Raw genomic sequence first — 13,885 nt, 5'->3', positions numbered from 1 at the left:
ATAATGAAAATTCCATTGATTCACTCTATCTGATAATTTATGGGTAAATCTTAATACATGTATTCAGAAAAAACCGAGATAAAACTATTTCTGTTAACTGATGGGTAAATCTTAATTTTCAACCATTGTTATGGTCATGTTGCTTGTAAAGAGGTGCGGTACTATTTACAAGAGATGGTGATTGAAAAGACTGTGTCAAGCAATGTATTACCCCGGTTAATGGGCTTGCTTTGTTTGTATATATACAGATAATATGCAGTGTTAATTTTTCACTGTATATTACATATTTATACAGATATGTATTTCATGATATGTTTTCATGAAACCATGAATATTAGCATTGTTTATGCTATATGTTCTTGTGAGAAATCAATATGGCCATTCTATTTAAAAGTATTAGAAAGAATCAAATTTGTGTGTGAGAGATAGATCTAAGAGATGCATATATTCCTGTGGTCTTGCTTGAGTGCTTTTGTGTTGCTTTTTTATGGTCAAAGATGTATTGGATGTTGATTTATGTGTAGTTTTTATTGGCTGTGTAGATGTAGACCTCTCACTTGATTAAGAGTCATTTCAATTGGTGCAGTTCAGTTCTAAATTATGTATGTCCTAGTTATTTATCTTGTTTGTATGTTCTTTTTTTTTTTTTACAGTTTGTATGTAAGGATATAATAAGGCATGACCTTCCACTGGAAAGGGAGATAACTTGAGGCCATATTCATTTTTTAAATGCATTGAATGTAATATTTTAGTAATATTTTGTGTGCAGATTGTACTATGATATACAGACTTGTCTGCCTTTGACAAGGAGGGTCGTGCTATTTAGGTACGTGTTCCTTCATTGTTGTTAATAACCTTGGTTAAATGCAGCCTATTTTTATTATCACTATGACCTTCGTACCCTCTTTATTCTGTTGCATGTATTTGTTTCTTATGGAGATATTTTTATGAACAATTAACTTTTTTATATTGCACACAATTTTTTGTAAAAGAAAGAAGATGTCTAGATATAAAAATATATATATATATATTTACATCTGTATACTTGTATAAAGTTTAAGGAGAAATGTCTTTTTTTTCCATATAATATATTGTTTTATGGATCTTTTTGCTCATTGATGACATTTGATGGCTGTGTTCTGTATATATAAGGGTTTTTAGCAATGTCACCTAACACATAGTCATCATCTTCATCTTCTTTTGTTATGTGAGACTTGTTGTCCAGTAATACCGGATCTACTGGAATAAATATATGTAATTACCTGACACTTTGTGTACTTATTTATCAATGAATTAATCAATCAATATACAGTCAAACCTCGTTATCTCGACTGAATGGGTCCAAGAAAAAACTTCGAGATATCCAAGGATTCAAGATATCCAGGGTAAAATATTAAAGAATAAGGGGTCGGGACTTCCAAATCACTTCTACATGTCCAGGGTATTTGAGATATCAGTGTTTGAGATACCAAAGTTCAGCTGTATATTTATTGAGAGTATTCAAGGCTACCGGCCCAAAGTACAATACATTTAAGTTGCATGTATTTACATGGTCGGGTTCAAACATAAGACAAAATATAACATTTTTAACCTTGCAATGTTTTATACAAGTAGTACATATCAATCTTCTTGAGACTTCATAAAAATGTCCCATCTTTTAAAAGCTAGGAAAACATAATTTGCCAAAGCATTAATGATATGTTTTCAAAATCTTCTTCAGAACCACTGCGCCAGAAAATAAGTGTAAATTTAGATTTGTTCAGATCATGATCCCAATACATAAAGGTACATAGGAATACATGTACATAGGAAATCGTTGAGAAGGCAGGACCATGATCAATCTTAATATTAGTCCCTTACCGGTGAAACCCGGAGGTAGGTTAATTTCCTCCTCGTCAGTCTGAGTCTCTCCTATATACACTAATGAAAAATATGTAAAGGTGTGAATATTGATTTTATCTATTTCATTTTCAACATAGAGTACCAGCCATTTACCCCATAATAAAATGTTTCAAAATAATGAAGTACATTAAACGCAAACCTCTGTTGCAAATAAAGGGTTCAATTATTAGTCCCCTACCTGTGAAACTGGAGGGGACTTTAAAGGTTTGCTCCTTGACTGTCTGTCTCTCCTCTGTCCATTGATTTTCCGCTTTTTTCTAAACGCTTCCTGATACCGAGTTGACTTTTGGTATGTGAATGTACCTTGATTAGTTACAGATCAAGTTGCATTTCATTCCACTCAATGATTTTGCACGGAATTACAGCCTTTTTTTTTTTAAAGGAAACCAGCAGGTTTCCCACTTGATTTTCCGCACTTTTATTGCCCCCCACTTTCGAATGGGAAGAGATAGGGCATTCATATTTCACATGTATATTACCTTTCTAAACAAACTATATACCCCGGCCCGGGATATATCGTTGCTATTCGTGAAAATTTTCTGACGATTAAATTATTTTATTTTAGAATCTTAACTTTATATAGGAAACATTTTAACAAATATATTAATGAAAATTAAATGACTGTCAATATTTTTCGGAAGAGCTAATATCAACTAGTTATAATATTGCGACGGAAACCGTTACAGATGCCTCCCCCCCCCCCCCCCCCACTCTCTTTGGGGCCGCATTCCCTATAAGCTTCATTAAATTCAGAAAAAATCTCTGTATTATAGACTTTAACAACCTATTTTCCAAAGTAATTTGGGGTAACAGCAATGCACATAATTGGTAAATAAACTAATTGAATTGAATTGAATATATAGCACAATGAACATAAGCAAATCGTGCATGCACATGATTTTGAAAATTACCATATACATCGTCAATAAAAAACTTTATTTTAGATTTCAAAGAATTTCACTGAAAACATAGAAAGTTACAGCAAATGGATATTAAACAATCGGAAATCAACACGCATGCACGTACTCGCAAACATGAATTTCTGATGATTGAAAAATGTAGGAACTTGTATTATTTCTAGATTTCTCACATTTATATTCTTATAGTGCCTTGTAAAATAATTACTAGTATGTCAATGTCTTAAATTTCAAAGAATTATATTGAATAGTAAGAGATATACAACCTATAAAGTATAACTATTAGCCAAGCAGATTTCAGCACACCTGTATATATGCACTAAAAGTGTATTCTTTTAGTATCGGAGAGTATGAATTTTTAAAAAAGGCTAGTTTTAGGTTTATATTTTGGATTTTTCAGTTGTAATACTTTGCGAATGTGTCATAGAAAAATATTTTATTTAAAAAAGAAGTCAAAGAACCCTTTGGGTATGGAACACGGGGGGGGGGGGATTCTTCTCAAAGCACCTGTGATGTGCATATGTGGACAGGAATCCTTATCTCACCCTATACCAGTAAACCACTTTTTGATAAATTAATTTTCCGAGTTATGTTTTAAACTACAATGTACTTATTCTAGTCTCGGGAAGGGATAAACTTTGGAAAAAAAGAATTGGGCATTCTTTAAATATATACAACGTGTCGGTGTTCATCTTCTTTAAATGTAGAATCCCTCCCCTTCATTTTTTCTTTCTAGATAACATTTTGCCTCGAAAAATTTAATATCGTCCCAGGGGAGGGGAAGGGTCCTGGCCACAAGTACCTGTGTGAATGTCCTCTGAGCTTTAAATTCATTGCAGCCAGATATTGGTTAGCTGTGCTCTACTCGGCTTAAGAGCTCTAGAGAGCTTATGTTAATTGTTATGCTGTGTACAAAATGCTGACTATTTTACTTTAACTTGCTTACTTAATATTCCGGATTTATGATCATGCTCGGCTTTAAATTTTACCAAAAGTCAAAGTTCAAAGTGCAAAATCTGTTTTGAATGGTTAGAGGTAAGTATGCAGACGCGTACGCGTCTGATTAGTTTGGCAATTAATAAAATAATAACCGTAGGCGTACATTTCAGAGTAAGTATTGCATTTGCTAAAAATGTAGGATGAGAGTGAAAAATGGCAGGTGTCAATACTCCTGCGTATGTCACATGGCCTCAGAAAATGAAAGTAGACCAAACCGATTAGGTCAGGAATCTCTTGATTTAGCTATATAGCTCAAAATAGCTATATAGCTTTTAAGATTTTCATAATAGCTTGGTTAAGATATTTATATGCAGTTTTTCACAAAAATGTTTTTCGTAAGAAATAAAAACAAAAAGTCGCAAGATGTATGTACTATGGGCCATCAAAAAAGCAGCCCCATCAAGGCACCTTGTGTGCGAGGGGCGTGAGAAATGTATGATTGCTTCACATTGTTCTAAATTATTACCAGTCAATTATCTTAATTTCATTCAAGAAGTAACTGTGTGGTGACAGGTCACAAATCAATTGCTTTATATAGCCCCAAAACTTTTTAAAACTGAGTACAAAGTCTCTCAAGGAGACGCAAATTAATGAGTAGTTTTTTAAATGCATTATTTTCAGAAGAGTTCAAGGTTAAATGCTATCACTGTGTCAAGGACTGGGACTTTTTGTACTTGCTGAAAAAAATAACACATTTAAGTAAAAAATGTGGTAAAATATAGCTAAATCAAGCTATTCTAAATAGCTTAATAAAGTCATATAGCTAATTCAAGCTATATATATAGCTAAATCAAGAGATTGTACTGGACCTGTTGGCAGGAAAAGCAAAGGGGCATTAACTGATGAAGAATGGTAAAGTTTGCATTTTCTTTGAAAGTGCAAATGATTGGGATTCTAGGGAGGGGATACTCCATGTAAAGAGTTAGATACCTTGTGTTATCACATTTATACTACAGGGTAAAACATAATTACAGAAACAAGAACCTATGAAGAATCTATCATATGTAATAATCACTTAATCAGTGTGGTGGATCCAAGATTCTTAAAAGGCCTTTAAAGGGGGGGGGGGGGGGCTGCTGTTAGACCTACTGAGGTGCATTAAGGCCATCAGTTGGTCCAAATTAAAGTCTTTGTGGGGTCTCAGAAAGAAGCCCCCAGGAGCTAGAACAGATTTGTGAGTCATGTTAGGCTAGTTAGAATAATCTTACTGTGTTTTGGGACAAGTCCTCACCACAAAATACCTCTTATATACCCGTAATGAAGCAGAAAATGGCAGCATTGCTCAAGCCATTTTGGAGAAAATAAATGAAATTGCATTAAAAATAAACTTTTTTGTGATTATGAATACATTTCACCCCAAAAAATTAATCCATATGATGGAAGAATTCAACAATTTTTCTTGCTTCAAATTTACACGCCATGTTGACATTTATAACTCTCTGGATTATTCACAGTAAATGTATCAAGTGAAGAGTTATCGCTCATGTTTGTTTTGCTACAAAGCCAATACATGAAACGCATTCCTTCATTATAAACAGCTAGGCTCAGGGGCCATAAAACTTAGATGAGCTCACTTTTGATCTCGGTCTCACTTTTAGAAAGGAATAGATAGTGGAAAAGTGAGACTTACATCAAAAGTGAGCCAATCTAAGTTTTATGTCCCAGAGCCAGGTGCATGGGACATTATCATTTTAACAATTAGAACATTTTATCGAATGTTAGGCCAGTTAGCTTACTTCATATATAATAAAAACGTATCCATTAACATGATCAATATTAATTAACAAAAAAATGACTTATTAATTTTTTTATGTATATTTTACATGTATAAATATCAATTGGCAAAAAATATGGTTGGTCACAGAAGGGTGTCCTAGGCTGCCTGTGTCCCTTGTACATCATTTACTCACTGATAATGTAGAAATGTTTGGTTTGTAATTACAATTAGAAATTACCTCCTTTCTGATTTAAGGTAACTACAATTAGAAATTACCTCCTGTCTGATTTAAGACTCATAAAGCCAGTATATATTCTTATTTAAATGATTATTCTATTTTCTTTATCCAGATGGCTCTTAGAGGTATCAAAGTGATTGAGTTTGCTGGTCTGGCTCCAGGACCATTCTGCGGCATGATTCTCTCTGATTTTGGGGCCAAAGTAATTAGAATTGATAAGGTATTTTTCTTAAGTGTTGCATGCAGTGAAATTTCATACACCAAAAAATACTTCAGATGCTTCACTTGGTGGGATTTTCTTTCATATCCATTTGGGTCTGAAAAGGGAAATTTTCACAGATGATCTTACTCTACAGTCAAATGGAGACCGGCATTAAAACTGTCATTCGTATCAGTAGCTTTTTATGTATACTTTGTAACAAAAACCAGTCACTGTGATAATTCTATTTGTCAGAAAGGTTATTAGTGAATATAGACTTGATTGTGTTTTGACCCAAATTCAAGGTCAATTGGATATTAAGTGGCAGTACCATATGACATTTTTTAATGTTTTATGAGATGTAGCTTTATTTAAAATAAGCCTTGTAAATGACAGTGACAGCACTGCTCTTTAACTGGAATCTAATTAGTAATGAAGCAGAAAATTTGATAGAGTTCACTCTGATTCCTCTTTGTCAGCCCCACTCAGTGGACATGGATAAGCTTGCCAGAGGGAAGCGCTCTATAGCCATTGATATGAAGAAACAGGACGGCATTAGCATTGTCAAAAAGCTGTGTTCTGATGCTGATGTTCTTATTGAACCCTTCAGAGCAGGTGAGGTGAAAAAAAAAGCTGTGGCTACAGAAAAGTTGCTGGATGATACTCCATTGACAGTAAAGTGGACATTATTTCCTTGTCCTACAGTACATGTATTTCAGTTGTAATAATCAAATTGCATACTTATAGTAAAGAATGTGTCTGAATTTCTCATGCAATCAAATTATCAAATGCTGAATAAAATATTATCATTGTTCTTCATGAAGTTATCATCAATAATGCACTATTTTCCAAATGAGTACCCAATACATATGTACCTGTGTAATTTATTCTCTTCTAAAAACATTGTTTATTTGATCCGAGTACATTGTTCTAATGTTTGTCTATTGTAGGTGTAATGGAGAAGTTGGGTTTGGGACTTGTTTATTTGATCCCAGTACATTGTTCTAATGTTTGTCTATTGTACAGTAGGTGTAATGGAGAAGTTGGGTTTGGGACTTGTTTATTTGATCCGAATCCATTGTTCTAATGTTTGTCTATTGTACAGTAGGTGTAATGGAGAAGTTGGGTTTGGGACTTGTTTATTTGATCCGAGTACATTGTTCTAATGTTTGTCTATTGTAGGTGTAATGGAGAAGTTGGGTTTGGGACTTGTTTATTTGATCCCAGTACATTGTTCTAATGTTTGTCTATTGTAGGTGTAATGGAGAAGTTGGGTTTGGGACTTGTTTATTTGATCCCAGTACATTGTTCTAATGATTGTATATTGTAGGTGTAATGGAGAAGTTGGGTTTGGGACCTAAATCTCTTCTGAGTGAGAACCCAAAGTTAGTGTATGCCCGGTTAACAGGGTATGGACAGAGAGGAATCATGTCCTCCCGAGCTGGCCATGATATCAATTACATAGCTACCTCAGGTGAGGTCCCCAAGCAGGTCATAATATCAATTACTTAGCTAACTCAGGTGAGGGTCCTGAGTGGACACAATTACATAGCTACCTCAGGTGAGAGTCCCTGAGCATGCCATGATATCAATTACATTGCTACCTCAGGTGAGAGTCCCTGAGCGAGCCATGATATAACATACCCACCTCAGGTGAGAGTTCCCAAGCAGGTCATGATACATATCAGTTACATAGCTACCTCAGGTGAGGGTCCCGAGAGGCCTACGGTATCAATTACATAGCTACCTCAGGTGAGAGTCCCTGAGTGGACCATGATATCAATTACTTAGCTACCTCAGGTGAGAGTCCCAAGCAGGCCATGGCATCAATTACATAGCTACCTCAGGTGAGGGTTACCTATTCAACAATTCAGCATCAATTCAGTTTTAAAATGGTATATGATACACATTATTTACTGTTGTATGATATATTTTTAAAGTAACTAACAGAATTATAATGTTTTAGCAAACTTTTAAAGATCATGATATCATACATAGACATAGAAGTTCTTGTAAAGCAATATTATAGCCCCACTAATGTAAATACATGTATGGTAGCTAGTACTTGTTTAATTCATGTCTTTGCAGGTGTTCTGTCATATCTTAGGAGGAAAGGAAAAAAACCACATGCTCCTGTGAATTTGTTGGCAGACTTTGCTGGGGGAGGAATGACCTGTGCTTTAGGGATTATGTTGGCCTTGTATGAAAGAACACAATCAGGTCAAGGTCAAGTCATTGATGCCAGCATGGTGGAAGGATCAGCCTATGTAGGTATGTCAAATGATGTTTGGCTGTCCATCTGTCCATTTTCATGAAGTTCTAGGTGGAATTTGCTATTGACCTACTTATAAGTTTTTTACGGATTTTGCTAGAATCTATTCACAATTTCAAAGTAATATTCTGTTGTATTTACCTGTGTTTCCAAGTATATTTTGGGGTATGACATAAATATTTGATTAGAGTTTTGGGCTAAAATTTAACTCCCAGAAATCTAACTTACAATCAAGTACGTATAGTATGTCTGAACAATGAACATGTATCTATAGACACTTTTGTTGTTATGCAATAAAACATATAGCTTTCACAGTTTTTCAAATTTTGTTTAGAGGATTTGTACTGTAAGTCAAAGTCTTCAATACATTTTGGGGTCATACTGCTTTGTGTATCTGTCTGAATGTCTATTTATTGACACTTTTGTTGTGATGGAAAAACTTAGTTTTCAATGTAACATTTTCAAATTTTACACAGAAGTACTTTACTGTAAGAAGATGCAACTATAAATTTTGGGTTCGTTCTGTCTGTATGTATGTCTGAGTGTATATCCATTGTGACACGATAACTCAAAGAGTTTTCTGACATCATAACCATTTCAAATTTTATACAGAAGGAGTGGATCTTAAATAAAAGAAACCTATTTACGTGTATATTGTGGTCCTTCCATCTGTAAACCTATTTACATGTATACAGTGTATTGTGGTCCTTCCATCTGTCTCTCCATCAACACTTTAGTTTTGACACTATAACCATTTTTTCACACTAATGTTTTTGAATTTTGTACAAAAATAAAATTTAGAGAATGTAATCTATAAATTTTGGGATGATATTGTTTTGTCAGTCTGTACGTATGTCTATATGTTTATCTATTGTGACACAGTTAGTCAGACAATTTGTACATTGTCATCGTAACAATTTCAAAGAACAAGTGCACTTATGGACCCTGGTAAAATGTGAAAAAATGAAGATTCAAATTAAGCAAAATTCTTCATCTCACGTTATCAACCAATCTAAACCATAAGATTTAACAAATTTTAGCTCTGAAATTCATGTATATGTATATACAAAGAGCCAAGCCATACAATGTGGTAGGGGTCAGCCGACATTCGTGATTTTCTGTAGTAAATCGAAAACAGGCATTCACTTCAAAGCCTCTGTTTACTGTCAGTCAAACATGCAAACTTGTGCCAAGGACAAAAGACACATTATACATTTAGAGAACTTGTGTTAAATTCGGAAATTTCGCAGTTTTACTTTTTTGCGATTTGACACAACTTTTCCACGAAAAAAATCCTGCTTTTCCACAACAAATTATACTGCTTTTCCGCGATTACATTTTTTGCTTTGCCGCGATTTATTTTAGCACGTACCTCTTCCGTTAGCCAGGTAAAAAATGTTTCTCACTTTTGGGCTAAAACTGCTTTCAACTGGCTTCAGTCATTTTTAGCTCACCTCGACGAAGTCGAGATGAGCTTATGCTATACCCCCGGCGTTGGCATCGGCGTTAGTGTCGGCGTCCCGGTTAAAGTATTAGGAGCAAGTTTATTCCCAAGTAACTATAAGCCCTACCTGGACCAAACTTGCATGGATGATGCATCTAGGGATGGACACTACCAGACTTACTTCGGATGCTGGATCTGACCTACATTTTCCAGATGAGTGACCAGGTTAAAGTTTTTGGAGCAGGTCCATTCCAGAGTAATTATAAGCCCTACCTGGACCAAACTTGCATGGATGATGCATCTAGGGATGGACACTACCAGACTTGCTTTGGATGCTGGATCTGACCTACATTTTCCAGATGAGTGACCAGGTTAAAGTTTTTGGAGCAGATCCTTTCCCAAGTAATTATAAGCCCTTCCTGGACTAAACTTGCATGGATGATGCATCTAGGGATGGACACTCACAGACTTGCTTTGGATGCTGGAGCTGACCTACATTTTCCAGATGAGTGACTGGGTTAAATTTTTTGGAGCAGGTCCATTCCCAAGTAATTATAAGCCCTACCTGAACCAAACTTGCATGGATGGAACATCTAGGGATAGACACTACCAGACTTGCTTTGGATGCTGGATCTGACCTACATTTTCCAGATGAGTGACCAGGTTAAAGTTTTTGGAGCAGGTCCATTCCCAAGTAACTGTAAGCCCTACCTGAACCAAACTTGCAGGGATGGTGTATCTAGGGATGGGCACTACCAGGCTTGCTTCGGATGCTGGATCTGACCTACGTTTTCCAAATGAGTAACCATGACAGTGTGTTTGGAGTAGCTCTATGATTATATGGCCTGTTATGATTTAACTTGCATAGATGGTGCATTCCAGACTTGCTTCAGATGTAGGAAATGAAAGACATTTTCTTGATTAGTGAACAGGTTAAAATTTTTGGAGCAGGTCAATTCCCAACGAACTATAAGACCTAACTTGCATGAATATTGTTTTCAGAATGCACACTAACTATAAAGAAAATATGATGTGAGATTTGCATTACTTTCACTGATAACATTCGTCGAGGTGAGCTTCGTAATCTTTGTTTACCTATGTTTTTGTCTTTACTGAGATTGTTGTATTCTTTTTATTTCTACCTCAGCAATCTCTTTTGCATCGGTTGCAATTGTGGCTTTGGATATTTTATCTTCAAAAATTTGCCCCCACAAAAAATGTGATTTTATAGTAGTATATTAAATTCCTCCTACCCGTACATTAATGCACCCCAACCTCCCCCTCCCCCAGCAAACAAGGTTTCATAGGGGAGGGAGGAGGGCTGGAATGACCATGTCTACTATTTGTCTGTCTGTGAACTTTTTTAATGCCTCAGTAATTGAAGATTTGGGGGTATATAGTTTTTGCTCTGTTGGCCCGTCTTACTATCTGTCTGTTTGTTCACTAAAACTTTAACCCTGCCCATAACTTTTAATTGGTTGGAGTTATAGCTGTCATATTTCATATGTGTATTCCTGGTAAAAAGACCTTTCTTTGGTTACCAACATATTTGACCTCTTGATCTTAACCCAGGAGTTTGACCTACTTTTGAAAAACTTTAACCTTGGCCATAACTTTTGAATGATTGGTGCTAGGGTTTTCATATATCACTTTTTTATTTCTTGTGACAAGACCTTTCCTTTGGCAACAGTAAGTTTGATCCTTTGTCCTTGACCTTGGAGTTGGACTTACTTTTGAAAAACTTTAACTTTGGTCATAACTTTTGAGTGGTTGGTGCTAGGACATTCATATTTCACAGGTGTATTCCTTGTGATAAGACCTTTCTTTGAGTACCAACATTTTTTATCTCTTGATGTTGACCTTGGAGTTTGACATGCACTTGAGAATGGTTAACCTTTGCCATGAGTGCCATATGGGGGCATCAATGTTTCACAATCACATCTTGTTTATTTCAGCAAATTGGTTGTGGAGATCAAGTGACCTTCCTATTTGGGGAAGACCTCCTGGAGAAAACCTTTTAGATGGTGGTGCCCCCTTTTATGATACATATGAAACAGCTGACAACAAGTACATGGCTGTTGGTGCTCTAGAACCTCAGTTTTACATCAAACTTTTGCAAGGTATACTCACATCAATGAAACCTTATTATAAGGCCATCTCTAAAAACAAGTTTGTTTGCCTTCTCCTGACAGACTGACTAAAAACAGTCTTACTGAAAACTTTCTTCCTGGAAACAATTATTTTTTTATTCATTCTGAATTTTTCTCATCACGTTAATTAATATTTTAACTTCACATTCCTAAGTGTTTTTGAATAACAAAAAATTTTCCCCTAAGCCAACTTTCAAATAATGTTTGTTTGCCTACTCCCGACTCAAGATGAAAAAATTTGTTCGGTAGGTAGGTGAGAAAATTTTTTTTCTAAGAAAATTTCAAGAGCAATGCCAATTTTTTTTTTTCTGGAATGCATCAAAAAAATTGCTACCTGGAGGTTAAAAAAGTTTCAAGTCAGGCCATTTTAAGCCAGTCAGTCAGGAAAGGGCAGCCAAACAAATTTTTAAAGATGGCCTTACTTGCCTACTCATTTTTTTTTAAATCTTGAGTCATTTTTAGCTCATATCAGCCAAAGATCGACTCTAGTGAGCTTTTCTGATTGAAATTAGTCTGTTGTCTGTCATTGTTGTTGTCATAAACATTTTCATCTTCTCCAGAACCACTGGGCAAATTTCAATCAAACTTCACACAGAGCATCCTTGAATAAAGTGGATTCAAGTTTGTTCAAATGAAGTGCCACACCCTATTTCAATGGGAGATAATTTAGAAAAAGTAAGAGCCCAGAGGACAGGTTGGGTCTACAATTGGTGATCAAGTTTTACAAGAGAATAAATAGGGAAAAGAATCTGTTGATGTAGATCAAGAAGGGCCATAGTAACTCAGGTGAGCATTGTGGCCCATGGACCTCTAGTTTTTATTTATTCCGAAGTTTTCTCATCCCATTTAATAACTATTTTAACTTCATATTCGCAAGTGTTTTTAAATAGAAAAAATTTTCCCTCTACCTATCTACCCAATCCTGAGTCTGGAGAGGGCAAGCAAACTTTTTTAAAAGATGGCCTAATTTAGCATAATTATAATGATCAATATGTAGCCAGGATTCTCTATGTTATTTCAGGACTGGGTCTTAGTATAGATGACTACCCTCAGAGCTTGTCAAAGTCAGACAAATTGAAAGACAAACTAATGCAATTGTTTGCAACTAAAACTCGTGATGAATGGACAGAAATTTTCAAAGATTCAGATGCATGCTGCACTCCGGTACTAGAGCCAAATGAAGCGCCTATTCACCCCCATAATGTGGAAAATAAATCATTTTTACAAAGCACTGATGGAAAATATGAATCGGGTCCAGCGCCTAAATTGTCACGTACTCCAGGTGTTGATAAAGTGTTACCATCCCCTCAACTAGGACAGCATACCGTAGAAATTCTGAAGGAAATTGGTTTCTCGGCTGACACAATACAGAAATTTATTGATTCTGAGGTGATACATCAAAGACAGAGCAGTGCTAAATTATAATTTTTTACCACATTTTCTGGCTGAATTATTATATGTTGTATTTTTGCCAATGATAATTTTTCAAAATTTTCAATTTAAGGAAATTATGATGAAAAATAGTAATATATCAAATCTTATCAAAATATATATATTCATATAAATATGTAATTTATTATAATAATATATAAATACGATATAGTATACTATTATTGGGGTTGTCCCTAAGACCCGGGGGCCGGGGAATCTCCCCCCCCCCTATAATGACGTAATCTTCTGGTATTCCTCCTTATCCCCCATTTAAGGGAGGAACCCCAAATCCCCTTCTACTTTTTTTAATGTTCCCTGCTATTTTAATTCTTAGGGACAACCCTGTATTATGGACTTTTGGTGGTGAATATTCACCATGGAAAGATTGTTTTATTTAATATATAGTCAAGATTCGAATAAATAAGATATTAAAGGCTGCAAGACGACACCATTTCCATAAACAAAACTTCTATGGCATAAAGATTAAAAAATGCCCAGGTTACAGGTTATTATTTGTGTGTTTTCTTTTCATGGTGTGTAAGACATAATTTCTTGTTGAAATATTTGAATAATAATCTGTTGATATAGGCTTGCTAAATCTTTTTACTGCTCAGAT

At 35.2% G+C, this 13,885-nt stretch overlaps 1 protein-coding gene across 1 annotated transcript; it reads left to right on the top strand.

Moving 5' to 3' along the window:
* The first annotated feature begins 4,081 nt into the window (after positions 1–4,081).
* On the top strand, positions 4,082–13,352 carry LOC133181792 (alpha-methylacyl-CoA racemase-like). Its single transcript, XM_061316388.1, has 7 exons — positions 4,082–4,670; positions 5,886–5,993; positions 6,452–6,587; positions 7,303–7,446; positions 8,061–8,243; positions 11,644–11,808; positions 12,860–13,352. Exons 1-7 carry the CDS (start codon positions 4,668–4,670, stop codon positions 13,261–13,263), a joined length of 1,143 nt encoding a protein of 380 aa, XP_061172372.1. The 5' UTR covers positions 4,082–4,667; the 3' UTR covers positions 13,264–13,352.
* Positions 13,353–13,885: the final 533 nt, after the last annotated feature.

This window comes from Saccostrea echinata, unplaced genomic scaffold (genome assembly GCF_033153115.1).
Source record: "Saccostrea echinata isolate AGI-Se365-2 ecotype Australia unplaced genomic scaffold, CSIRO_AGI_Sech_v1 ptg000009l, whole genome shotgun sequence".
Lineage (NCBI taxonomy): Eukaryota > Metazoa > Mollusca > Bivalvia > Ostreida > Ostreidae > Saccostrea > Saccostrea echinata.
Note: the sequence above shows the minus strand (reverse complement) of the source record. Positions and strands in the feature narration are given on the sequence as shown.